At 50.5% G+C, this 26,562-nt stretch overlaps 9 protein-coding genes across 9 annotated transcripts; 5 read left to right on the top strand and 4 right to left on the bottom strand.

Annotated features, from left to right (window-relative positions):
• Positions 1-872: 872 nt before the first annotated feature.
• On the bottom strand, positions 873-2,458 carry N7532_002395 (UDP-N-acetylglucosamine diphosphorylase; the record flags this gene model as incomplete). The annotated part of the gene is made up of 2 exons (XM_056614889.1): positions 873-944; positions 1,001-2,458. The coding sequence occupies 2 exons, from the start codon at positions 2,456-2,458 to the stop codon at positions 873-875; spliced, it is 1,530 nt and encodes a 509-aa protein (XP_056477861.1).
• Positions 2,459-3,257: 799 nt separating this feature from the next.
• Positions 3,258-5,619, bottom strand: N7532_002394 (asparagine synthetase B family protein; the record flags this gene model as incomplete). Its single annotated transcript, XM_056614888.1, has 6 exons — positions 3,258-4,141; positions 4,203-4,394; positions 4,439-4,718; positions 4,771-4,854; positions 4,910-5,373; positions 5,457-5,619. 6 exons carry the CDS (start codon positions 5,617-5,619, stop codon positions 3,258-3,260), a joined length of 2,067 nt encoding a protein of 688 aa, XP_056477860.1.
• A 1,065-nt stretch (positions 5,620-6,684) lies between these two features.
• Positions 6,685-7,623, top strand: N7532_002393 (putative oxidoreductase, 2OG-Fe(II) oxygenase family; the record flags this gene model as incomplete). The annotated part of the gene is made up of 3 exons (XM_056614887.1): positions 6,685-6,983; positions 7,034-7,067; positions 7,120-7,623. 3 exons carry the CDS (start codon positions 6,685-6,687, stop codon positions 7,621-7,623), a joined length of 837 nt encoding a protein of 278 aa, XP_056477859.1.
• Positions 7,624-8,242: 619 nt separating this feature from the next.
• On the top strand, positions 8,243-9,511 carry N7532_002392 (uncharacterized protein; the record flags this gene model as incomplete). The annotated part of the gene is made up of 5 exons (XM_056614886.1): positions 8,243-8,351; positions 8,410-8,430; positions 8,485-8,546; positions 8,593-8,946; positions 9,017-9,511. The coding sequence occupies 5 exons, from the start codon at positions 8,243-8,245 to the stop codon at positions 9,509-9,511; spliced, it is 1,041 nt and encodes a 346-aa protein (XP_056477858.1).
• Positions 9,512-9,889: 378 nt separating this feature from the next.
• Positions 9,890-12,106, bottom strand: N7532_002391 (iron-containing redox enzyme family protein; the record flags this gene model as incomplete). The annotated part of the gene is made up of 1 exon (XM_056614885.1): positions 9,890-12,106. One exon carries the CDS (start codon positions 12,104-12,106, stop codon positions 9,890-9,892), a length of 2,217 nt encoding a protein of 738 aa, XP_056477857.1.
• A 1,566-nt stretch (positions 12,107-13,672) lies between these two features.
• On the top strand, positions 13,673-15,755 carry N7532_002390 (transporter; the record flags this gene model as incomplete). The annotated part of the gene is made up of 9 exons (XM_056614884.1): positions 13,673-14,014; positions 14,067-14,149; positions 14,202-14,299; positions 14,352-14,472; positions 14,520-14,904; positions 14,953-15,083; positions 15,135-15,468; positions 15,526-15,634; positions 15,685-15,755. 9 exons carry the CDS (start codon positions 13,673-13,675, stop codon positions 15,753-15,755), a joined length of 1,674 nt encoding a protein of 557 aa, XP_056477856.1.
• Positions 15,756-16,696: 941 nt separating this feature from the next.
• On the top strand, positions 16,697-18,520 carry N7532_002389 (cytochrome P450; the record flags this gene model as incomplete). Its single annotated transcript, XM_056614883.1, has 6 exons — positions 16,697-16,990; positions 17,049-17,165; positions 17,217-17,319; positions 17,382-17,450; positions 17,499-18,080; positions 18,132-18,520. 6 exons carry the CDS (start codon positions 16,697-16,699, stop codon positions 18,518-18,520), a joined length of 1,554 nt encoding a protein of 517 aa, XP_056477855.1.
• An 814-nt stretch (positions 18,521-19,334) lies between these two features.
• Positions 19,335-21,003, bottom strand: N7532_002388 (PPIL4 family peptidylprolyl isomerase; the record flags this gene model as incomplete). The annotated part of the gene is made up of 4 exons (XM_056614882.1): positions 19,335-19,832; positions 19,907-20,103; positions 20,159-20,853; positions 20,924-21,003. The coding sequence occupies 4 exons, from the start codon at positions 21,001-21,003 to the stop codon at positions 19,335-19,337; spliced, it is 1,470 nt and encodes a 489-aa protein (XP_056477854.1).
• Positions 21,004-24,497: 3,494 nt separating this feature from the next.
• N7532_002387 (uncharacterized protein) lies at positions 24,498-25,475 on the top strand (the record flags this gene model as incomplete). The annotated part of the gene is made up of 1 exon (XM_056614881.1): positions 24,498-25,475. One exon carries the CDS (start codon positions 24,498-24,500, stop codon positions 25,473-25,475), a length of 978 nt encoding a protein of 325 aa, XP_056477853.1.
• Between the last annotated feature and the right edge of the window lie 1,087 nt (positions 25,476-26,562).

Here is a 26,562-nt window from a genome sequence, read left to right as displayed (position 1 = left end):
ACGACAGTAACAAATTCCGCGTGTCCGAGAACACTACTTCCCCAAAGCTCACCCCTCGATCCCGCGCCGCAGGGTTGTGCGTCTCATCCGAAATATTTTTTTTTCGGCGCTCGTGCGGGATGGAGGGGAGCGTCGATCTCGGACCGTGGGGTGCAGCAACGCGCGAGGAGGGGAGCGGAGCGAGCGACATTTTTACTCGCAGGAGACAGGCTGTACCAGTGAAAAACTCACACTTCGAAACCGCGAAACCGAACCGTGATCAACGAGTCTGGAGTAATGATGGACGTCAGCTGGGATGCGGAAGAAACGCACGACGGCCCACGCAAAAAGCGAAAGTGGGCCGCACAGAACAGCGAATAGCACACTGTGCTGCGAGCCTGCACTCACGCACACAGCAATTACAATGACAACCGGAATCCGAGAGAAGACTTACCACTTACAACTTCTCCAAGGCAAGAGTTGTGAAAAGTGGAAGTAGGTGCAAACTCGTCAAATTAGCTCCCGGGCTTTGCCGTATTGCGTAAGGCTGCTGATTCACCCGCACGGGATTGGCCATGCATCTATACAGATTACCTTGGGAGGAACTGGGACAGCTATAACTGAAGAGTACATAATATAGATAATGGAAAGAAAATACACGGGCAGCACCAGGGCCAGGACATGCACAGGATTGGCATACTGCACTTAAACCCTGCATTCCACCGCACATGAAGTATGGTGGGTGCAACGCGGGCCATTCTCCGATCAACACTCCTGCACTACTCCAACTACTAGTACGAGGGTAGAAATCGCGATAATTCATTTCGTCGTTCAAGATTATTCTCGAGTGTGCCTGCACGGGACGGAAATTTTGGAGCCGACGCCAGGTCGATCTACTCCTCCTTCTCCAGGATCGCCGGAGCCTTGACCTCCCGGCCCTTGAGGAACTCGAGGTTCTCGCCGCCCTAGAAAAGAAATTAGCACCAGCTGATTCGAGCTGGATAGGCTCTAATGAACTTACATAGCTGATCAAGGGCGAAACCTCAACGCCAAATGCCTCCGGCTCGGTAATCACTACGCCGCCCGCGGCCTCGATCCACCGCTGGCCCTGTTTCATGATGTCGTCCCGGCTGGTATCCGGGTCATCCTGACCCGTGCCCGGGGCATTCTTCAACGGGGAGAACTCGTCCTCGCGACGAACCTCGATGCTGGCAAATTTGTCCAGGGGGGTCATGGGGAACACGTCAAAGACAAACTGCTCCAGCTTAATGCCATTGGGCTTCTCGGGCTTGACACCCTCGCCGGTCTGGGTGTCGACGTAGGGGATCTTCTTGCGGGCCACGTGGTGCGGCAGGTTGTGCGCCCAGGTCTCGATGGACTCGAGGAAGCGGAAGGAGTAGTAGTGATTGACGATGTTGGCGGCGCGGAACTTGAGTAGCTCAGGGTTCTTGGGGTCCTTGGCCTCGGCAGTCTCCTTGTCAATCTCCGAGTACTCGACGACGTCGGGCTTGCCGTTCTTTTGCAGGATCAGACCGACGGACTCAGTAGCGTCGCGCTTGCGGACGACCTTGGTCGCGATGTCGACGTCATGGGCGGCAGAGAAACCGATGAAGATGGGGTCGGCCACCTTGACGAGGCAGTTGTCGACACAGTAGGTGTGAATGTGCTGAATGCCGCGCTTGCGCATGTCCTCACGCGCACCAGAGGTGACAAGGGCCTGGTAGATACCGCCGTTGCCATCGGGGGCGACGGCAGCCTTGCCCTTGCTCTCCAGGATGATCTTGCCCTCGTTCGAGATGCAAGGCAGGACACCCTGCTCGAAGATGAAGACGTTCTTCTTGTCCAGGCCGAAGTAGTTGCTCTTCTGGAAGAACTCCTCGGTAGGACCGCGGGTCGGACCACTGGTCATGACATACCAGGGGATGGTGGCCGAGTGCACACCATACGCCTTGGCAGCCAGCTCCTGCAGCTTGGCAATGCGCTCCGCCTGCAGCTGGAAGAGGGACTTCCGGCTCAGCAGACCGATATCGAAGCAGCCCTTGGGAGCCGAGCTGCCCAGACGAGTACCCTGGCCACCGGCCATCAGCACGACGGCGACCTTGTTATCGGCGACCTCCTTCAGACCGGCATTGTACCATTTCTTCAAATCGGCGGGGTCGGAGTCGAGGATGGAGGCGGTCGCAGACTCGGGCAAGGGCTCGAGGGTGACGGACGATTCCTCAGCCTTGGGCGGCTGGAGTACCTTGCTAGCGAGCTCATTGATGCGGACAGGGTCGAAGGTCGACAACTGGTGGAAGAGACGGGACTTCTCGACGGTAGACAGCTCATTGATGAAGGCGAAGACCTGGCCCTGGCCGGCGTCGATGTACTTCTTCTGGAGCTGCTGGAGCTCGTCGACGGAGGGCTCGCGGGGAGCTTCGTCCGAGCCGGAGAATTTTCCAATTAGATTGGAGACGGTTTCTTTGATAGCGGCAGCCATTGTGGATGTGAGGGGGTGGAGGAGGAAAAAGGAGAAAAAAAAAAAAAAAAGACGGGGGGTGGCAAAGGTAAATAAATGGACGCGGGGTGAAGCTGCACACACCGTAAGTCGGCCACACCTGCCCGCTCCAAGTGTACCAGACAGCTCAGGAATGTGCTAGCACTTATTTTTAGCGCGAGGCGAATGAGAACCACGGACGCGCGCACTAACACTCGATCAGTCTGAGACCTGTCCACTCGTCGGCCACTATCGAGCTGGGCGGGCCCAACGGCGGGGCAGTTCAGTCTGGCTGCGACATGCAGTTATTTATGAGGGCGAGAAAGCGAGGCGAAGTGCAACATTCACTTTGGGTATTGCGACATCTACCAATTTGATAATTACTACGTAGTCATATCTAAATAATTGTATACCTTGATCTGGTGTAGTAGAATCTGATGCTGTTTTGGTCCTCCCCTCGCCGTTTTTTGCGTCAGTATAATTACCTAAGCAGATGTATTTATCACGTGACTATCAGCTGAGCATTCGTCGACTAAACACTTCAAGTTGGAAGAACAAGACAAGCAAGTCAAAATAGTCTTATATTCACGTGAAGCGGTATCAAACCATTACATCAAAAGTCAAAAAGAAGACTTCTGTCACGCTGGAGAATGTGAAAAGACCCGAGTCTACCTCTATCATGAATATAAATTTGTTGTACCCGACACAATGCCACGTGACAGTCTATCATCTACAGTCGATAATTTAGCTCTTTTCATCACCCATCTTGCCTAATTGAGTTCCACCACAATGAACTGGCATCTCAATTGGGAAGTGGACCAGCAGGAACAACTCCGAACCGCTGGCTCAGAACAACAAACTGTGCGATGAGGGTTGCAACCCGGAATGCAGCGCGGTCTCCATCCTTAAATGTTCGAGCCAGGAACCCTTCAGTGCGATCCCAATCCACGAATCCCAACCGCTCCACATTCTCCCTCGTGAGCAGCCGAGAATACAGCTGGTGAATCGGCCCATTCAGCTTATGCAGCGTCGGCCCAAGATACGAGACCTTCCGCCGGGTAAAGATCTCCTCTGTAATAAATGGCTGCGCCGCCTGCCGCAGAATATACTTCTCCTTGAACGCACCATACTCATCCGCACCAGGCGAGGAGGGGTCATACTTCATCTTCAGGCTAGGCGGCAGGGAATTGACATACTCGGTGAGATGGTGATCCAGGAAGGGAGGACGACTCTCAACGCTATGCGCCATGTCCATGTTATCGCCTCCCCAACGCAGAATGAAATTCGGAAGATACGACTTGAGCCAAATGTACTGGGACGTGTGGAGCGGGTGCCATTTCTTCGCCATGGCTTCAAGCGCACGGCCGTCCATGTCCTCGGCCAGTCGGGTCTCCGGGTCCCCGCCGGCGTGCAAGTATGGGTCTGTCCAGGGAAGGAAGGGGAGGTTCCCGCAGCCGGCGATTTCGGTCATTGTGTGCGTGTGGTTGACCATGCGGGGTGTGGATTCGGGGACGGTGTAGGGCGAGTTGCCGAAGACGAGGGCGCCGGTTTTGGACCGTGCGGCTCGCCAGGCGGATTCGCGTTGCGAGTCAGGGATGTGTGAGGCTGGCCAGGAATAGTCGGGCTCTTGGATAGCGTCGGGACGGAAGTCGGCGTAGCCGCCAAAGTGCTCGTCGGAGCCTTCGCCTGTACAGATCGAGAATGTTAATGTCTGTATACGCAGCTGCCAGGGGAGCGAGGGACGAACCACTCAGGATCACCTTCATGCCCAGCGAATGGACCTTCTCAGCTAGGGCTAGCTTCCCAAGTCCGTTCAAGTCCGGGAATGGGAACTCGCTGTACCAGACGGCGTCTTCAAATCGCGACGCCAGGTTGGCCTCGTCCATGTGCACGGAGTGAAACTCGACGCCGAGCCAGTCCGCAGTGCGCTTTGCGATTTCTAGACACAGCAGGTTAGCGGGGACTTTTCTTCATTGTGCATACTCAAGACAGCCTCACCGGACTCATCGACCCCGCTGTCCTTGTCAAATTCCACCGTGAAACACTTCAACCGTGACAGATCGCTAATGCTCTCGTTTCCGAGCTTCGCGCCCTCCTCTTTAATAAGATGGGCAACCATTCCAGCAACAGTGGAGGAATCAAGACCACCACTCAGATATACGCCGACTGGAACGTCCGCTCGCAGTCTAGTTCGGATCGCGTCGAGGAGATGTTTCCTAACTCCCTCAATCATTTCGGCCTCGGTGCGCGATTCGATAGTTTTCTAAAGCCAACAATCAGACATCAACTTTGGGAACGGACGAAATACAACTTACCTTGTCTGGGAAATCACTATCCCAGTAGATATTCTGCCTGACATCCCCATTTTCGCGACAAGTCAGGTAATGACCAGGAAGAACCTATCCAAACCACATCAGCACCTGTGAATCCCAACACATCAAAGGAAGAAGTTACCTTCCTAACTCCCTTAAAAAAAGTTGCCTCCCCAAACTTCCACGCATGCCCCCTGAGCGCATCAAGATCCCACTCAGGCTTCCAACCCAACGCCAAAAAAGCCTTCATCTCCGTCGCAACAGCCAACCTCTTCCCACCTTCGAGGAAAGTGTAATAAAGCGGCTTGATCCCATACCGATCCCTCGCCGCAAAAAGAAGCTGCCTCTTCGGATCCCACAGCACAAAGGCAAACTCCCCACGCAGATGCGACAGGAATGCCCGTCCATAATGCTTGTACAGGGCGATCACAATCTCACAGTCGCTGTTGCCTTGGAATTTGTACTCGTTGGCTAGCTGGGCGTGGTAGGCCTCGTGGCCGTAGAGCTCGCCGTTGACGACGGCGACGATGCCGGAATCCGCGTCGATGAAGGGTTGGTTTCCGTCTGGGCTGAGGTCGACGATGGAGAGGCGGACGTGGCCGAGGGCTTTAAGAGGTTGTTATTTCACTGCTCTTTCTGGTGGACAAAGAGTGATGGAGTGGTTATTCCTCTGAGAGGAATTTACATACCCGCCTTGTTGTCCGGACTCACCCACACACCGCGTGCGTCGGGTCCTCGGTGCTTAATGCTATCCAGACTCTCATTGAGCTCTGTTTCTAGGCTGGCTTTCGTGTCGTGTCGTGGGAGGCCTTCAGGTCCATGGACACTGATGAAGGCGGAGATTCCACACATGGTTAACCAGTGTAGGCTAGAACACGATGATACACTGAAGAGTGATAGACTGAAGACTGCGGTGTCCTCTGGAAAGATAGACAATATATATGCATGAATTGAAATGTCCTCCAGCAGCTCCCTCCACTGACAGTCCGATCACAGTTCACTTCGAAGTCAAGAAGAAAAGAAAGAGCCCAGCCCCGCAGACTACACTAGTGTACAATCGAAGTCCAATTCATCGCACGCATTTTTCCAAGGATTTGTGAGATCGGAGCTAGCTAGTTGGCGTTCTAATATGATAAGTCGACATCTGCACGTCGCAAATGCAATAGAAATGTGGAGTACCTAGGTAGGAGCTTGAAGTGGCGCCAATTACGCAAGATGCACCCGGCTGAAAAATTCCATCCTTCCGCGTTTAGGTGGATCCGATAGAGCGGTAAAAATCTCAGCTAGAATCCTACTGTAGGGGGCATTGTGGGAAGTGAGTTTTCACGGCATAATGCATGCACCGCACGTTTTGAGGGCTGGCTGAGCAGATGCATATTCCTATTGCTAATTCTGATCGATCAACCATTGTGGGTCCTGCAGATCTTCTTTTTTCAATACATGGTTGAAATATTGACAAGATGATATGTATGTTTTCTTGTATTTTTCTTTGCGAAGCTGGAATGGGACCGTGATGAATATACGTAGATCGGTGTTACAGTACGTAGTCAATTTGCATTACCCACTTCGCTGGATAAAATTACTTGTGATGTATAAAATTACTAGCGCTGTTTGCATTTCCGTACAGGAGTGCCTCCACCTGATAGATAAAGTTTTGCTGACGATCTCAAATACAGTCATTCGAAAATACGGTGATTCGCCAATGGAATTCCTTTAGGACGATTGGCAAGCGTATATCGCGGTTAGGCATGGTACTTTCTTGAGCGCTTTGGTAAGAGCAGCATTTATTTCGTGACAGGTGGCTGGTATGTTTTGCTTGTCCTGATTTCCGACTTCATTTTACATCTCACTTCTACTCCATCCCATTTACTAGAACTTCTCAATCATTGCTGTGTGCTTCCAATCTTTACACACAACATGACACAAACCACAACTTCCCCCGCTCCAGCCATCACCAAAGTGATCGGAGAGCAGTCTTTGAAAATTGCAGACTTGAGCGTCATCAATGCCGACAAGCTCGCTGCGAACGATCCCGCCGCAACTGAGACGCTCTTGAAGGCCGCAAAGTCCCCGGGATTCTTCTATCTTTCTTTCGATGAGCCGGCCTCGGAGAACATCGCAAAGGATATCAACACTTTGTACGAAGCCTGCGAAAAATACTTCGCCCAGTCTGGCGATGAGAAGATGAAAGATTTCAGAGAGGGCGTTGATCGAGGGTAGGAAACCATACAACAACAGCCTAGATATGAGATTGACACCAAGGCAGATACAAGAAAGGACCAGGCCACGAGTCCTTCGAAGTATGTGGCTATCCCAACAGACCCCTATGAGGACCAAGCTAACATATCACAGATTGCCCGCGAGGAAAAAGACACCATCACCCTACCAACCAAGCTAGTCCCATACAGCAATGTCCTCCGCGACTTCTCCAGCGTCTGCGACAACTACTCACGCATCTGTCTCCGCGCCCTCTCAGCCGGCCTCGGTCTCGAGGGACAGTCCCACCTGGAAAACACCCATAACCCCAACGACCCCAACGACAGCGGCCTGAAGCTCCTTTCCGGTCCGACGGAGCCCACTGTGGCTGACGTTCCCAACACCACCCACACAGATGGAGGATCCATCACCTTCCTCTGGTGCGGAAAGTGGGCTAGTCAAGTCCAGATCCCCGAGACGAAGGAGTGGCTTTGGATTGAACCCACTAGTCGGTGTGTTCTTGTCAACATTGCCAATTCCCTCCAAAAGCAGACGGACGGCACACTGCATTCTCCTGTGCATCGAGTCACCCAGCCGACTGATGGGGTTGAGGATAGGTTCATGGTTTCGTACTTTTTTAGACCGTCTAAGACTTTTTGAAGCTGACCGTATTACGATTCACAGCTAGAATGTCGCAACAAATTTGCTTTCTTACATCTTTTGAGCCAATTTCCCACGTAAAGTCACTCCTAATGCGTATGCCGCGAGAAGGACACCGATGCAATTCGTAGAAACTAAACTCCGAATATACATGCCCACTGCCAGCGCCACTTGACACAGCCAGTTCCAAGGGAGTGGACACCTGCACGATATGCTTTGTGATCGATATTTTACTGCCCGCTTGCATACCAATCGAGGCACGGCCCAAGTGGGGAGCTGAACCGCCAGGAAATCAAACAACCATACAGAAACAAAGTGATCCACATCCTGCAGCCCCGCATGCGCATTGATTCAGGTCCCACTCCAGCTCCAGTGGAGAGCTGAGTGATCGGTGTTTACCTAATTCTCTGCACATGCATGTAGAAACTTCATAGTCGCGCCAGCCACAGCTGATCCTTGTAAATTTTGGAAATTCGTTCTGGGCCTAGTGTTTTAGAAAGTCGACCAATCTAGCACGAACCTGCGAGAGATCTATATTAATGCCTAGAAATACCCGTGCGTTCTGAATACGCCATAGTCCCTGCTGTTATTCGGTTTGTCCCATCACTTCGTCGTCGAGATGACAATCGATAAGAACTATGAGTTGATTGCACGGGGCGTGGACGTGCAAGATGCGCAAATCATCAAGCACAAGCTTGACAATGGCGATTTGGTTAAAGGGTTCTGGGGTGAGTAGAATAGAACAGTGCGAAATTGATATTTGAGAAGCTGACACCAATTGAAAAGGCACTGCACCGACTGGAAAACGTGAGGCGAGATCAGAATACTAGGTCAAGATTAGCTGAACTAATTTCTCGGCAGCACATATTGGATATCTGCTACCATGTATCAAGCTCATGGAGTTTGTAGCTGCTGGTGTAGAGGTATGAAGCCTTTCCGCAATCACTAGGTATGAGACTGACGACCCAGACTTGTGTATACTTTGCGGATACCTATGCGTTTTTGATCAATCATGATGTTTCAGCTGAACGTGTGGGATATCGTACTCGCTACTATCAATTCCTGCTCTCCGCCATTCTCGACAGCCTCGGCGTCCCGAAATCAAAAGTCTCTTTCGTCACAGAGTCGGAAAGATTCACCTACGACCCAGCTTTCATTTCAAAGGAACACCAACTTTGTGTTCTCGTGTCTCAAGATGCGATCAGAGCCTGCGGGAACGAGATTGACGAGACAAATGCTCTCAGCCCCATGATGTGCCCCGGTCGGCAGGCCCTTGCAGAAGCATTCCTGGGTGTCCATTTTCAACTAGGCGGCGAAGACCAGGTAACTATACACCTCTCCCCTTCGATGCTTTCACCACACCCACTGATTGACGGCTAATCTCGAAATCCAGCGCGGAATGTTCAACTTCGCAAACACTTTCCTCCCACAACTGGGATTCGACAAGGCAGCACACCTGATCAACCCCCTACTGCCAGCACTGAGTGGAGCGAAGATGTCATCATCGAAGGCAGCTTCATCCAAAATTGAATTCCTTGACACAGCAGATGACGTCACGTCGAAAATCCTTACGTGCCATTTCGACGAAGAAAACGTGGATAGCAACGGGCTTCTTGCGATTGCGAAAATGGTGATTTTCCCTTTCACGAGAATTGCTAATTCCACTGGCAAACCTTGGGAGTTCTCATGCGAGCTGGCAGATGGTCGCAATAAAGAGTATATATCTTACGAGGAGCTTGTTCGGGATTTGAAGGAAGGGACTGTTGGTGCTAAATGTATCAAGGTTGCCGTGGCTTCTACCCTTAATCGGCTGCTCGAGCCAATTCGCCAGGCATTTGCATCCAGTAAGGAGTGGCAGGAGATCGCGGATCTGGCTTATCCGAGTTAATCGTAATCGTCCGATTGGGTTGAGGATGATCTAGCTTGAAATGGACACGTATTTTTCGGCCATTTTCTTTGATGTAGAGCAGGTCACCTGACGTAGGGCTGAGCCAAAGTCACATAAGAGGGCGGATTTTTGTTTTGTATGGGCACATAACCTTTCGTTTCGAGTTATTCAGGTGGTGATGTTTTCAGTCCCATCTTAGCACAACAGAATAATGATAAATAATGCCTCGCTTCGCTTCCATTAAAAGTAATGACTTTTGACATGAACTAGCCCACGAAATCCCATGAAATGATAAGAGGCAATTCCCCGAGCAGGGCAGAATCCCTCAGTCTATATGGTATACTCTAACGGCCGTAACGAATTCCTCTCAAAGTCTTGTCATGCCGACTTCACACACTTTTCAATCTCCAACAGCGCCATAGCGTAGCCCTGCGAATAATTTGCGAGCAGCTTCTCGTCCGTGGATATACATTGCCGGCACTCTTCCAACTGGTGGTATTGTCTTCGCACCAATTCCTGCAGACAGACGCCACTCTGAGACGAGATGATGCCCGAGTCCGCAGATTTTGATACAACTTCCTGCAGCTCCAGCAATGCCATGGAGATTCCAAGTAACGTACCGAAATTTTGCAGCGGTTTTGATGACAGACGGAGCATCTTTTCCGCAAAGCTGGATGGCCAGCGAGCTAGGACTGACTTCAAGTCTGGGGGGACGGGAAGAAAAGCTCGCCTGATCATCTCAAGGCCAATTCCGACGATACCACTATCTCCATCATGATGTGGCTCGTCTATGCCTGTGACCATAATGCCCTCTGTTTCGAATCCCAGCTGAGCTCGTAACAGGCGCACCACTGCGCATCCAATCTTGTCGCTTGTTCGAGCTGGGGCGTAAACGTAGGATTCTAGGAGACAGCATTGCGTGATCCAAAGAGGCAAAAGGCGGGTCAGGTCAAGGTCGGAGGCAGTAAATTCCAATTTTCTCAGTTGTTGTTTAGAGTGTGAAGTCAAGGTATCGTCAGCATCATCTGAGACCCCGGATGTACCAAATACTGCCTTTGCAACATCCGAGCCTTCGCAGCCTTGACAAGGGGCGGATTCAGCCAGGCCGACAAAATCGTAATAGAATGGGATGCGATGTGGTCGAAGAGAGTCAATCCAGTGCTCCAAGTCCAAAAGCTCGTCTCTCGTGAAGGAGCCGAACATTTTTCCACCCCAACGCAACTCGCGTACCAATCTGCTTTTGTTACTATCACCAGGATAGACCCACGGCTTAGACCGACTCAGAGAATCAACAAAGTCCTTTTGCCATTTCTCTCTCCCAAATTCACCCGGGCTCAGCCATTCGTCGATATGGCGATTGCCGATCTTCACTTTGCATCCGCAATGCAATCCCTGTGCAGCTTGGGCTTTGGCGCGGAAGATAGCAGTCACTCGGCTCTCAAGCTGGCTACAGGGAGTGCGATTGATCTGTAAAGGGATTCCTGTCGCCTCGTCCTTCGTTGAAGCCAGCCACTCGCTCAAGATATACCCAGCCTGAACTCTCCGCCATGCAATACGAGCAGCCTCCTTGCCTTTGGTTTGTTCGATTTGCTGCACGTAGCTCACGGGGCACTCCATTGACATTGCAGCATGACCGGAGTGGGAGTTGTCGATGGAAACATGAAGCAGGAAGTAATACGGATCGAAGCCAACCTCCGGAAGCTCCTTTGCCGCCTGCATGGTATCCAATTGCAGCATTTCGAAGTGCATGTTGAATCCCAATATCTCGGGGAAGAACTCTTCCGGAAACAGAGAGATCATCAACTGAGCCACAGCACCCCGCCAGTATTTGATACTGTTGAATCCGTATCGAGGGTGGAGAATTTCTTTCGTCGTTGGCTTGGGCAGATCTGGCTCGACCTGCCGTAAGAGCTCTTCGTAGATGTAAACATGATGTTGCTGATGATTTCCATCTCCCAGCTCCTCGGTGAAAATCTGCCAAGTCTTTTTCATGATAGGACGCAAGGCGAATGGTATGCTGATCTTATTCAGATGACCCAGCCAGGCGCCGTCGACGAGCTTCAGCGGTGCAATCTTTCGCAGCCAGCGCTCTGCATCATGTCGGTCGCGAACCAGCTGCCTAGGACCACCCGAATCTCTTAGCTCAATGTATTCCTTGTATTGAGCTGTGACCCTGCTGTGATGGTCTCCGAGGAAGCGACAGAGCTTTTCTTCATCGAAGGTTTCCAGTGATAAGATATTGGTTTGAGGGCTTTTCGTATAATCTTTCAATGCTTCGGACAGCAGCCATAGTATCGATTGCCGGGCAATTGGGAGGACATCCGGGTAGCTCTCGAGATTTTGCAGCTTGAAAAAGAGGTCTTTGTAGAATTCCAACTCTCTGAATGATAGTTCCGGGGCAGTTGGTTTGGTGGCTGGTCGAAAACGTTTGGGATTTTCCGGCAACCGATTGCTCAGTTTTTCGTCTGATCCATCGATCCGAGATTTCCGACTTAGGATGAAAGGGTATAATAAGGCAGAAACGGTCGTGGCAATGAGAACAAACCAGATCGAAGGCGGTTGGGGGAGATTGAGAATGACTTCATTGAAGCCCATTGTCAAAATCCGAGATTGGCTATCTCTGAGATGCACGCAAAAGTCCTTCGAATAGTCCTCTCGCTTAGTGCTGAAGTATTTATTTTCCTTAGTTCCCGGCGAAAGCAAGCGTTTCTCGGCTCCAGAAGTGCAGAATATGGCTAGTGCCCCCGATCTGCCAGCCGTAGGTACATCAACATAATATGAGCAGAATGCACCTCGATGCAGCTAGTATTACAGGACCGGACAGCATCAAGCTGAATATTACTCTACAGGATACCCTTCTCAGCTCTTGAAGGTTCAATATTCACTCCTGGTATTTGCATACATAAGTCTATTAAATTATTTTGTTTTTCTTGATCCCGTGTGGCAATTCATAGCTCTTCAATTCGTTCTAGCATAAAAAATCAGATAAAATAAAAGGCCGAAACAAGAAAGTGTTCAAATAAGCAACTCTCATACAGATCGCGGAATATTCTCGACCTCTACCTGCTGTATACATTGCACACTAGACATGCAGTGACCAGATCCCAGATCTTTAGGCGTTCAATCCGTTACACGATACAGGTGTGGATCTCCTGTGGCTTAGCTGATAGAAGCACGATTTGGATATGTCTTCTGTTTGTAAATGGCGTCTTATTACTCCTCATGTTACACAAACGCCCTGCATAATGCACGCTCAAACAAGTGGGGTCACCACTGACCGCCACTTCTAAAATTACAAGTATCTGACCCACCTGTATTGCTATACCAAGAACTTGCATACACTTCAGTTAAAATATGTTTTTATATGGATCTATTCTCAGCTAATGATAGTGCTGTATACCTTTTCGCGTAAAAATAGCACAATATGCAATGTCCAAGAGACTGAACCGTCAACCAGGTGTCACTACAAAATCGCTGCAAGTATAACTACAATTATGCAGGTTTCGCGTGATAATTAGCGCTGTGATTACAAGGTCTCCCCAGTTTCTCAAAACCGTCGCTGGCTGGCTGTATAAAAATGGGAATCAGAGTCCGACACCGGTGTGGGCTCAATCGAACTTGTGGGGAATCCCGATCTCGATATCAATTATTGCCATGACGCACAGTTCTTCAGCCCAAAGAACTCACTATATCCTTCCTGTGTGACAGCGAGATTTGAAAGCAGTGGGTACTCGAACGTACACTTCGCACTATGTGGCTTACAGGAACGACCCGATCGGAATAAGTTGGGGAGACTCCTCAGCCCTGTTGTACCCATGCTTCGGTTTTAACCGAACTTCGCGTCTTAGAAAACACCGAGAGGGGTGTCTCAAGTTCGATCGCGTAAAAGTAAGGACGTTCACGCTGTCACTGGTCAACACCCCCCTCACATTTGCCGGCGATTGGCGATCATGATCCACCTTGCTTCACTAGTCCAAGAGGCTGAGCCGATGATCCGCTGGTCACAAGGGTTCTTACGCCACATTTGGGGAGGAGGCCAGCACTTCGTGAGACTGCTGGGAATTCGATCATGGCTCTTTCTGTCTCTGTTTCCACGTTTTCGTCCCATGTGCCTCACAAAGTCTCTCCCTCGACTTGGAAATCCCGGAAAAGAACTCAAAAATGGCCGACGAGACGACGCGACTGATTAACTCTCAGCCATCCTCGGGCGACGATGCGAAGAACATGGAGGATACGGAAAATGGGGGCCAGAAGTCGCATGTTGATCGCATGTTTCTTCTGGTCGCTCTGTTAGGTATGCAAGTTGAGCTACGGAGTGCGCTCTTGACATACATCTGGCAGGTGCTGACTCGAATACGACTGTTAGGTATATTTCTTGCAGCGGCCGACGATTCCTTCGTTCTTGTTACGCACGGCGAAATCGGCTCACATTTCAAACGAGTACCCTTGGGACCATGGCTCATTACGGTGTATAATCTCGGGTATATGGCGACGCTCCCTCTGGTATGTCGAAGACTCTGGTGGAATCTACTCGGGGCGAATCTGACAGCAACAGTATGGGAGACTTAGCGATGTTTACGGCTACCGCTCCATTTTGTTGGTCGCGTATGTCATGTTTTCGGCAGGGTGTGCTGTCACGTATGTGTAAAAACGAAACGATTCTCCCGGTGCACTGCTGACACTTTTGAAGAGGCACGGCGTCTGTGATGTGGGTTGCAATTGCAGGTAGACTTCTGTCAGGTGTCGGCGCATCCGGGATGCTCGATCTGATCAGCGTGATCATCAACGGTGAGTTTCAACTTGTCCTTGGTTTAAGGACACTGCTAATATTTCGCCTTAGACAAGGCTCCACCGAGAGAAATCGCATTGATTCGGAGTTATCTTGGAGTGGCCTTTCCACTAGGCTTGAGCTGTGGTGGACCCCTTGGCGGTGTTCTTACTGATACCATAGGTTGGAGATGGTATGTTTCATTCTATCTGGTCGCGAACATGTGCTAACATGTACAAGGTCGTTTCTGATCCAAGTGCCAATGGGACTGCTCTGCTTCTGCGTTTCCTACTGGAAACTCTCTCCACCAGAAAAGAACGAATCAAAAGGAAAGAAAGAGTATTCAACTCGTCCTGAGGATGTCGAGCTAAACCTGTTCGGCATTTTCTCGTTGGGAATCCTCATCACCGGCGTCATGATGCTTTTACAGACCGTTGGTGAAGGGAACCAGAACAGAACGATGCTCCTCATTACTCTGGGAGTAATCATGGTATCTGGCATTGCATTCGGGTTGAATGAACAATTCTGGACCCAGAGTCCCTTGATGCCTCTTGGCATCATCACGAACAACTATGTCTGGGCGATCTACCTGATCCAATTTTTGATTTACTTTCCCGCTTTTGGTGTACGTCGCAATCGGTTGTTCCCAGTACTTCCTGCTAACTCCCAACAGGTTGCATCCAATATCGGCGAGTTCCTAGTTCGGACGAGAAACGCCACGAATCGACTGAACGGGGTCAGCTTGATTTACCTGCCCGTCGGCAGTATTCTTGGTTCTGTTATTAGCGGGTATATTATGCGATAGTAAGACAGCCCTGACCGATATGTTGCATACAGCTAGCTCACTCAACAAAGCACTGGAAAATATAGGTCACTTTTATTCGTGAGCTGGGCCGTGCTTTTTGTTGGAACCCTCTTGATCATGCTTCGACTGCCACAAGGTGCTTACCTTGGCGAGCTTGCATACCTTGGGCTTCTCGCCATTGGCTTCATGGGGCTCAATTCTGCTCTGTTTGTGGCTATGTCGGTGTCGGTTCCGAAAGACAAGTCGGCGGCTGCTCTTACTACCTACTACCTTGTCCAACAGCTCGGGATGCTGGTGGGTGTCATATCTACTGCATCGTTGACTCAAAATACTTTCAAGTCTTACCTTGTGGAGAAACTCGCCGGGGAGTCGAATTGGAAAGAGGTATGTCTATGCAAATTCAAAGCCAAATACTACAATCTCCGTATCTAATTGACGCAGATAATTCGGAACGTCCTCCAGGACAATCGTTTTGCGTTTACTCACTTGCCCGACAAGCTTCAAGGACTTGTCGTGGATAGCTACCAACATGCATTTTTCTTTGCTTCACGTGAGTCCAAATTCCTCATCGTCATTTATCAGCTTCTAAACAATACTCAGTTCTTTGCGTTTTGGCCGTTGTCGTATCCTTCCCCGCCCTCTGTCTCCTACCACAGAAACCCTTGGAATAGTCCGGTCTTTTCAATAAGCCGAAATGGCTTAAATGTATTCATAGCACTATCACTTGGACAGAAAAAGGGGGGAGAAATTTTTCCAATTATGCTCGTATGAAGATACACTAGAATTTGGAAGTTTGTCTTACAAACTTGAAGAGCAGAATTCTGAATGTTCATTTAACATGGCTTGATTGAAAGTCACGGATCTGACTATTTCTACTCTGATAGATTCGGTACACAATCACGCCTCTTTGCAATAGCTGGCATCACCCTGCTCTACATTCTCGGAGCTGGAGTTGTATTTTCGACTGGATTTATCGAAAATAGCCCACCAGCACATTTATTGTATTCCGTAAAAAGTAAAGCTTTCTTTCTGTATTGCTTTTGCTAATAAAATTATCATTAGAATGACTGAAAACGAGTATTCAAAGGTAGCTTTCCTCGGCCGGCAATGTCGTCAAACCGGGAAGCGCAGACGATCCTGTGGGGCGATCTGGCGCAAAGTGGCTGGCTGAAATCTGCACTGCATCAATAAAAATCGTTTACAGTAATAGTAATATACGTATGCTTTATCCCGCTGAAGATCCGACGATCCACACTCCACTAACCCGCATGCATCTGCATGCCGTAACACAGAAAGTACGATGAATACCGACCCACGAGATCGGGTCAACTTGCTTATTTTCCAAAGTTGTAATCCAAAACCCATAACATAACACCTACAATGAAAATCAATAATACAGACGAGAATGCGGGACGAATTCTACCCCACCTGACGATGGGGTGGAGTGGTCACCTTACGAGGTCGTTTTATTGAAAGATAGTCTTGGATAGCTGAAAAGCAAGGGCTAGAGAAGTGTTCTACGGTGTAACTAAGACAATTTGAGGATCATTTATTAATACCACTGTCTCTTTTTTCCCTAGGAAGTTCTGGCCGCGACTGGATTCTAGCGAAAATGAATTTCGTCCAGAATCGCACGACGGTCCTAGGCTTCAACGACAACTGGAAGCCGGACTTGAGTAATGTCACATCGACGGCTCTGGATCTCAAGAATGATTGGAACCCGCGTTATATTATTCTTGGAATTGCTGCTCTGATATTGTTTTTTATCTGGACGAAGTCGGCAGAGTTGCAGAATCCGTCGCGGTTGCCGGTTATTGGGAGAAAATGGTATGAGCTGGGATATGGGAAGGCTCGTCGTCGGTTTCAGACTGGTGCGCCGCGTCTTGTAAAGGATTGTCTTGAAAAAGTAAGCCCTTGGGGAACCTGCTTATCGAGCTTGACTAATTTCTGGGGGTTGTGTTTAGTATGGAGATGCCTTTTATCTCTATACGGATTCGAAATTTCATCTGATTCTTTCTTATAAGTACGCTGATGCCATTCGCTATGATAATCGCCTCAGTTTTATGAAAGCCATTCAGCAGGTAAGTAGCAAATTTTTTTTTCTGATTGATGCACCACTGACGTGTTGGTAGAAACTAAATAATGGGGTCCATGGGTTCGAGCCGCATGCTCATATGAGCAGCGATAAGAGATTTTTGCGCGACATGGTGAAGCAAGTTCTGACGCGGTCACTCGGTGAGTTTTCGCTGCCAATTTCAAAACCAAGGTCCAAGAGTATGCTAATGCGAAAACACAAGCGAGCGTGATCGAGCCTATCAATTCAGAGTGCGACGATGCACTGCGCAGGAACTGGTCTGACTCAGATGGTATTGACGCCTCTATCTCTCCCAAAGGCAGCAACTAACATCACTCAGAGTCGCAGGAATTCATGTTAAAAGAGACGATGTGGAAAATCCTAGGACAAATCATATCAAAGACCTATTTCAACGACGAGTCGGTACATCGAAATCCGGAATGGATCAGACTCAGCACAGAATACATCAAGGAGTCATTCGTAGCTGCGCACGAGCTTCGATCCTGGCCCAAGCCCATCTGGGGACTTGTTGCAAACTTCCATCCCAGGACCAAGTTTGTTCGCAGGCAGCTCAAGCAGATCAGACAGCTATTGAAGCCCTTCCTGCTCAAGCTGGACGAAGCAAAGGAAGGGAAGGAGTCCAAGACTCCGATCGAGTGGCTCCATAATGCTTTTCAGGGCCAATCGCCTGATATTGTGTCCATGATAATTTCCCTCTGCATGGTGTCGTACGATGCTGGGACCGAAGCTGTCACCCACCTCATCAGTGATCTCTCGGGGAAGGATCAATTGATACACGATCTCCGCGCTGAGATTCTCGATGTGGTTGGGAAGGAGGGATTCACCAAGTCTTCCCTGCAGAATCTTACGCTGATGGATAGTGTCATGAAAGAGAGCCAGCGGTTGCATCCCGAGTCGTACCGTGAGTTCTTTTATCTCTGTCAGTTGATTCCCATAACTAATTTCCCACTAGTTCTCATGCAACGACAAGCCTTGGAGGAAGTAACTCTCCCCGACGGAATCGTCATCCCAAAGGACACCCTCCTCATGATCTCAGCCACACACATGATGATGGATTCATCGGTCTGGTCGGACGGCGATAAATTCGACGGATACCGATTTTTTAACCTGCGTCAGAAATCAGACAAGGCGGCCCAGGCATCGCATTACTATGTCACAACAAGCCCGGAGCAGATTGCTTTCGGTCACGGGAATCAAGCGTGCGCTGGCCGATTCTTTGCCTCGTACTTGATCAAGATCATTCTTTGCCATATCCTGCTCAAGTACGACTTTTCGGTAAAAGCTCCTGAAGAGGGGCGCAGCAGGATCGCGCGTATACAATTGCTGCGCATCCGGGGCTAAGAGTTAGTTTGAAGCGGAGGACGCCTGAGATAGCGCTGGATGAGGCGGCTTGATATGCCTGTATGTACTGATTCCAAGATCTTGCTTTTTGAGGATTGTGAAGTGTCAGTAGACTGCCAGAAAGATTATGTAAAATGAAATATCCTTGTCCGCTCCGCTCTTTTGTATCCGTTCCCAAATTGAGAGACAACCCATTGGCCTTTCGATATCTCCTCGTGGATTGAAAATGGATGAAATCTGACTCGCTGGAGTTCGCAGATAGTGACGTGTTGCACTAATTAACGCGTAGTCACGTGGTATACTATTGTACCGAACGTTTGATAGAGCTTCAAGCAGGTATCACTTGCGCTAGTTTGAGTAAAATGCAGCTCAGAGAATGCCATTCACATCTCTCCTGACCATGACTCACCGTAGTACCCGCCTCGACTACTATGACTCGGCCCATGCGAGAACATGCGGCTACTTCTCAGCCAAGACTAAGTCTCGCATCCCAAGTTCCTAATTGTCAGATATATCTGGAATGGTCTGATGGGAAGCTACGCTGGAAAATACGAGGCGCCCAGTGACCTTGGAAATAACACTACGGGTATCACGGAAGAGTCTACCCTCGCAGATACGTCATGTCATGGTGAAATTTACACTTGCTTAATATTGTATACAGTGCTTTAGCGGCATTCCTTCTGTCAGAATAAAAATTCTTTCTGGATATTTCCATTGGTTATCTGTTGGTACATTGGAATACTCGGAATGGTCCTTCGAGCAACAATTCATTTGGATTTGGAAAACATTTCATCATCGTCGCTCATTTCAATCGTCAACGGCGTCGTTCACGCCGGTAGTCACGGTCCTCATCACGGTGTCGGTCACGTCGTGAATCGCGGTGGTCGTCGCGGAGTCGGTCACGGTCACGTCGCGAGTCCCGATGGTCATCATGGCGCCAGTCACGATCACGTCGGGAGTTCCGGTCATCGTCGTAGTGTCGGTCACGGCCGCGGCGCGAGTCACGTCGCGGGCTACGACTGCGAGAGCGTCGGTAATAATGGTCTTGGCTTCTCTCACGGCGTCGGGGGCTGCGGTCACGGTTACGATCATCACGACCACTGCGGTTAGTAGATCCACCAGATGCCTTGTTGTCGCTGGCGTCTTTGCGGTCCTTATTAAAGACCATGCCGTAGGAATCATCGTGCTTCGGAACATCTTCAGTGTTACGGTATTGGCGTTTCTGTTCGAGGTCGGCGACACCGCCGAAGCCGCCGCGCTGGCGACGCTTGGAGGCAGTGGCATTGCGCCAGCTTTTTTCCAGTTTCGAGACCTGTTTGTATTTAGTTAAGACTTCGATGGATTCAGAGGGTCTCCGGAGTGAAGCCAGGTGTGGTTTCTACTTACGCTCTGAGAGAAGTCGACATGGATTCGGTGGTCGTCGATGAGCACGCCCTGCATCTTGAAGTAGGCCTGTTCGCAGGCTTCCTTGTCTTCGAACTCGATGAAGGCATACTGCAGGCTATCACCGGTGCGCTTGTCGCGAATAACCTCGCAGGAAAGAATGACTCCGAAGCGGCTGAAGATCAATTGGAGGTCGTCGTCTGTGTCAAGTTAGCATACTGTCGTGTCATCATCTCACATATCTGTCAAACATACCTTGCGTGACTGGGTTCAGCTTGCAAACGAAGAGCACATTCTCCGGAGGCTTGACTTCGGCAAAGGGCAAATCACCCAGCATTTCCAGTGTCAGCGCCTGCGCGCGCGCTTCTCGCTCCCGGCGCAATTTATCCATTGCCTCCTCATCCACATTGTCATCCAGCTCCTCATCGTCCGCAATGCGCACCGTAGCCAACTGCGCCTTGCTCGGCACAGGACTCTCGGGCGGCACGACCAGGCCCACTGGGTCGGGGAACGGATCATCGAGGACGATGGTATGGCGAATGCGGATATCCCTCAGCGGGCGTGACTGCTCATCGACAAAGGCATCGTTGATCTTCTCCAGCACATCAAAACCCTCAGCCACCTGGCCAAAAATAGCCGCCTTGCCATCCAGGTAATCCTGGTTCTCGGCGAGAGTGATGATAAACTGGCTCGCGGCCAGCTTCTGGTCTGGGTTATGCTTGGGCGCAACCGTTGCCATGCTCACGGTACCGCGCTCGGTGTGCTTGAGCCTCGGCGGCAGCTCGATTGGAAACGTCTTCGGCCCGCCCAGCAGACCCCAGATCGACGAACCGCCATCGCTGTCGGGCGCGCTGGGGCCGAGCGGGTCGCCGGTTTGAAGCGTGAAGCCCTTCTGGACGGTGTGGACGGGCGAGTAGTTGTAGTACTTCACTTTGCAGAGCTTCAGGAAGCTATGCGCGCGCGACAGTTAGCTTGGTCTGGTGCAGGGCCCCACGGGCTGCAGGGGGAGGGGGGACACACTTTTCGCAGGCTTTGGGCGACTCGTCGACCAGGAGGTCGATGACGATGTCGCCCAATTTGGTTTCCAGCATCACACTCATGGTGTGGGACGGGCGGAATTTCCTTGGGAGTTGGAGAGATGCGCGGGAGAAAAGCAGGGCGGTGCGGGCCGCGGTACTTGTGCCTGCTTCCGCATCTACCTAGCTCCATCACTGATCACCATTCACTCTTCCCTACTATTCTATCTATCAACTCCCACCTCCACCACCCCTCGCAACAGTCACTCTCCGCCGCTCCTGCTTTCTTTTTTCGTACCCCCGACTCGGGAGGATTTCGATCAATGACCAGCCTCCGCGGAGCTCTCGCCGGATGATGGACCCGGGTGCCTGTACGACGCTGCCTTGTCAATCGAGCGGCATATCTTCCGGCCGGTCCCTGTTGGACCGACTTTTGACCTCCGATCGAGAATACGCATTCTGAAAAGCAGATCATGGGTGTTTGTCGCAGACTCACCGGTTCTCAGAATGGATCCACGCCTAATGCATCCGCAGTCCTGGCCAGGATTGGCTTCCAGGATCTTCAATTACCTCTTTTACAAGGTTGAGGAGTTCCTCGAGGCCTGGATTTGAACTTATTTACCCCATGTTTCTACCCAGACGGGACTGAGATCACGATGACAAGCCCCTTCCATCCTCAGCCACGGACGCGGGTACTACTGGGACTCGCAGTGACCTCCTCTCACCAGTGCGAAGAACTTCCCGGGTAACCGTTTCACGGCATCCCCCAAAAACGGTGGGGGAAAACGGGCGGCCTCCTGCAGCAGCCTCCAGCGGCACCGCACGACAGCTGTTACCACCAACAAGACTCTACACGTGGGATCTGAAGAAGATCGACGCTCCATCGAGGGTATCCACTGCATCCATCCAGCCCCCTCGTTTACAGGTTCCCTCGCCCTGAAAGGGTCAAGAGGTGTACCCTGGTCCGCGCAGTATGGATTGGGACTAACAAACCAGGGGGAAGAGGGAGGTAAACGACTTCAGGGGGGCAAGATGGGGCAAAATGGGGCAAGATCGAGTGGAGAGAGAAGCAGCCGACCAGTCCCTCGTAACGCAAGATGAAGGGCCGGTCTCAATCCCAATGAGCGTTCCTGGCGCGAGAACAGTCAGCTGGTCTCGCCCGATTTGCCCCGTCGTCTTTGGACGGGCCCAATGTCGTGCATCGTCTGACCTTGAGGCTGCGTGGTGGGAAGTGGGCCAATACGACAAGCCCTGGCTTGCAAAGGACGGTTTTCGATGTCGTCTATTCTCCTCAAATGGCCCTGGGCTTTTTGCTCTGGTTAATCGACTCCAACCGCGAAACCCCACGTTCCTTCCCCCGACATTCTACATATCTACGCGTGATCCCACTGAGCACAATGCAGTGCCTCTATCGTCCGTCGTGCCAGCTGTGTAGCAAGCACCTGAGAGCATCCCGGGATTTGCTGCATTCGGGTTCCCCCTTTTAGACCCCAGCATGAGGGCCGACATTTTCTTTTCGTATTTGACTGTTTAGCTCTTAGTCGCTCCAGACCCTCAAGAACCTTTGCCTCAATTTACGGTTCGCCCCCTTTTTGCTTTTTCTCAGATTTCCGTTTCGATCTAGCTGCGCTCCGGAAGCGCTAAGACTTTCTCCCATGTCGTCGATCAAGGCCCGCAACCTTAAGACCATCGATCCCTGCTCGCGCTGCTTCTAGAGAAATGCAGGCCTGCCAAGCCAGAAGCTAGAAAGCCAGATGCGCTGGATCGTGCCCGTCGGTCAAAGTGACAGGTGTCAGCTCTTTTCTTTTTCCTTCTGGAGTCAACATCATGAGACACTCGTGTTCGTGGTCTGAGACAATCTTTCATCAACGACAGATACATTAAACTTGAACATAGAGTTTTGAAGTTAGTCTGGTCTCGTGCTGATATGAAAGGGAAAAAAGAAAAAATGTCCGGCTATTTTCTTTCCAATCATTTCGATCGGCGCAGGTCTATCTCAACGTCCCGGGCCGAGTTCGGAGTGTTTAACGCCTCCTTTGGAAGAGCTTGGAAAGCTTGGAACTCGCCCAAGCTGAGCGCTACCGGCCGCGCTATTTCTCGCGCTATCTGCTCAAGCTATGCCGCAGTTGGTGCTGGTGCATCGCACCCCGGTCTTGCTGGGCGCAGCAACCACGCCAATCAGCGTTTGGACCGGCCCAACAGGAGCAGGCAAACATTCGCCCTTCATCTCGATCTCTCCACACAAAAGCCGTCCCGGATCGACACTAGGATCATATTTGCAAACGGAGGCAGTGGTTTGCCGTTCTTTGGTAGCCGTCGAGCTAACTGGAACGCCGCTCCACCGATCGTCGATGTTCAAGGCAGGCGCCAACAAACCTGTTGAAAGAGGCAAAGACAAGCAAAGATCTTCTGGGTGTTTAATTGGTTGAAACTACTGGCGGAACAGGCTCTAATCTCCCCGTCTGGACTTGTTCTCGTCATGGCCATCAGGTCATGTCCCGTGTGACGTTACTTTGTGAAACCACTCCTGTTAAAACGCCGGGGCAGTCCTGCTGGTCTTTGACTCTGGAGACTGGGGGAATCTGGACTTCGATGCACTACGGAAATGTGCATATCATTTCCCCCTGGGTACAACGAGTGTGTGAGAAAAAAAAAAAAAAAAAAAGAAACAAGAAAAAAGGAAAAAGAAATTCCCCAGCGCAACAGGGTGTATACTTTGGCACCCCGTACTGACGGTGTACAGCCCTAGCACTTGCACCTTCAGGATAGAAGTGGCTAGATGTAGATGAAGGGGGAGGGATAGAGATCAAAAGAACTGAAAATCAAAAAAGGAAAAAAAAATGAGAAATCAAAATGACCAGGGTGTGTTGGCCACCCCCCAAAATCCAAAATCCACATCGCATACAAAACCAAAGACCAAACAATCACACCGATGGTTACCAGAGGCCTGGGGCTTAAAAATCTAGCCCTACCCTACTCCGAAAAACATTCTTTCTTTCTATTTATCTTCCCTGTCATTATGCCGATAGTACTTTAACATCCTGTTGTTCTTCTTTGCTTCTGTCGCAGTAAGTATGTCTTTTGACTTTTCTTGTATCGATTCAGCTGACCATGATAAGAGAAACCATGGACTCTTTCTACGATCAGTCCCGGCACGACTCATTCTCCATGTCCCGGATACGACTGAACCAGCATGATCTGAGTGACCGAACTACGTGTATTAGTCCTGTTGCAGAGGATGGCAAAATGCGCAATCCGCAGAGGCGGCGTGTCGCGGTTGCTGTATGTACTTACCTCAACCTCACCCGCGCCCTACCATTAACACTATGAGCAGTGTGGTCGATGCCGACGACGAAAGATCAAATGCAGCGGAGAGAATGATGGGCAAGGCTGCTCGAACTGCCGCATTGCCGGCAACACAGACTGTCAATTTCTACGAGTGCGTCGTTTCCTTCACCGTTTACAAATTTCAGCCCGCTGATAGAGTCTAGGTGAATTCCAGCAACGTCATCCCCCAAGGAACAGGCTGGCCATATCCAAACCCGACAGGAGGGCCCGTGGTATCTCCCCGATTAAGAATGTACACGCCCAGCAAGCCCCTCCTCTCCATGGGCTCGCCACAGCGCATGCCCTTCCAAAGGCCACCAGATTTTGATCTGGCAGAGAACCACGTCTTCCCGCGCACAGTCGGTCTGGACACCCTCCACTACGAAGACGAGCAGGGAGAGAACTGCCAGTCATCCGTCTACGTGCTCCCCAACGCCCCGTCCAACTTGACCCCGTCCAGCATGATTGACTACGGGACGCCCTCCTGGAATCCGAAGGCGTGGGAATCCATTGTCAACCGCTCAAACGGAGCCATCTATGAAGAGACCCAGCCCAACTACTCCTACATATTACCCAGCCAGGGCATATCATCAACTGAAATCCCCCAAACAACAGCCGCCGTGGCGATGAATTCCTCCGACATCCCGGGCCCAGAGAGGACTCTCCCCACGCCGACAACGCGCCAACAAGTCCCCAACAGTCTTAATGCCAGTATGTTCGAAGGCCTCACCGTCCCATCCGACTTCAAAGCATCCGGAGCTCCACCTTTCTACCCACAACGCACAGAAAGATACACCCTCCCCAGCAACGCACCCCCCTTCACAACAAGCCCACCTCCCAAAACCGAAGCGCCGGACCTCCTCTTCCCCTACCTCACCTCCACAACTGATGACACCCCGGCCACAAGCGCTGTCATAAGTCCGTCATACACAATGGAATCATCAGACTTCCCCGATGTGCGTCTCCGCTCCTTCCGAGAGCAGGGACAGCGTTTGCTCAATCTGTCGAATGAGTGTATGCCTGATGTATATGGATACAGCAGCAGCGAGAAGAAGAGGACAGATGAGTGTGGCGCGACGCTTGTTTCTGGTCTTCCTTATACAAGGGTGCGGCATGCTGATACGCCCGTTTTTCCTTGTGGTCTGCTGCCTGAGGCACTGGAGTTTGGTCGGCCTGCTGAGATGCATCGCCCGTCGGTTGAGCCGTTGGGGAATCAGGGGGCTTATTAATGCATTTCTGATATGCATTACTTGCACTTGCTTTGTACTTGTGGTATGGTATCAGCCTCTCCCTGTGCCGTGCGAATGAAAGCGCCGACTGAGTACCACTCCCTTCCCTCTTGAAGTTTCAGGGGAACCAACCGTGGCCTGGATACACTACAGTTTGCACCTGCATTTTTCCGGCCAATTCTGCGCGGCTTGTCTTGTCATTAGGTTTGGTTTTGCATACTATTTGGTTTAATTGCTGGTTTGTTATTGTTGTTGCTCTGCTTTTCTGCTGGTACCTCGCTTTCTTTCCCCATTCCGTCCACTCCCTTCTTGCAATCATTCCATCCAATTCCACTTAATACCCCCTTTTGCGATTATGGTGGGTTCTTGCTACAGTGATTTGTTTCTTGTTTGGTCACGGTTGTGAGGAGGTTTCGCTGTTGTTTCCAAGTTTTTGCGAGTTTACATTTGTTTTTATCTTCTCAGTCAATATCGCTCTGTCGGTGTGTGAGATAGCTGCAGGAACCTGCATTAATTCTGCTTGTCTCGTTCTTTATTCAGCTGGATTTCTTTGCGATGTGAATCAGTGTACTGTCACCACTGACAGAGGAAAATTTGATGAGAGCCAAGCACCGGGGCGAAGAGTCGGGGAAGATGAATTTTACCCACAGAGTTCGGGAGGCTTAGTTGGGATGCCTTTTTGTGATTTATTGATGGAATTGTTATTTATTAGCAGTGATTTCTTAATTCTTTTTTGTCGATTGTTTATAGCGGTTAGCCCCGAACAACTTCTAATATGAACTATATTAATGATGACGACTTTCTCAAATTTTACCTTTGGTGAGGAGGTTGTAAAAGCCACCGGGTTGAAGTTACAGCTTAGTACCAAGACCTTGCCTACATGCAGCACTTATCAGTACTTATGTCCCTGAGTCCCAGAGTATATTATACATAGTACTTGCAGGGTGCATCAGCCATATGTACCATGGTAACATCACCTACCTCACCTATCCATGTATATAGAACCTTCGCTATAGCTAGGAGCAGTACGTACCTTGTGAAATCAGCCTCAAGTCTGTGCGTCACCCTCGTGTCTCAATTATCTCGG

Source organism: Penicillium argentinense (genome assembly GCF_028826775.1).
Source record: "Penicillium argentinense strain IBT 30761 chromosome Unknown utg000003l_segment0_segment0, whole genome shotgun sequence".
Lineage (NCBI taxonomy): Eukaryota > Fungi > Ascomycota > Eurotiomycetes > Eurotiales > Aspergillaceae > Penicillium > Penicillium argentinense.
Note: the sequence above shows the minus strand (reverse complement) of the source record. Positions and strands in the feature narration are given on the sequence as shown.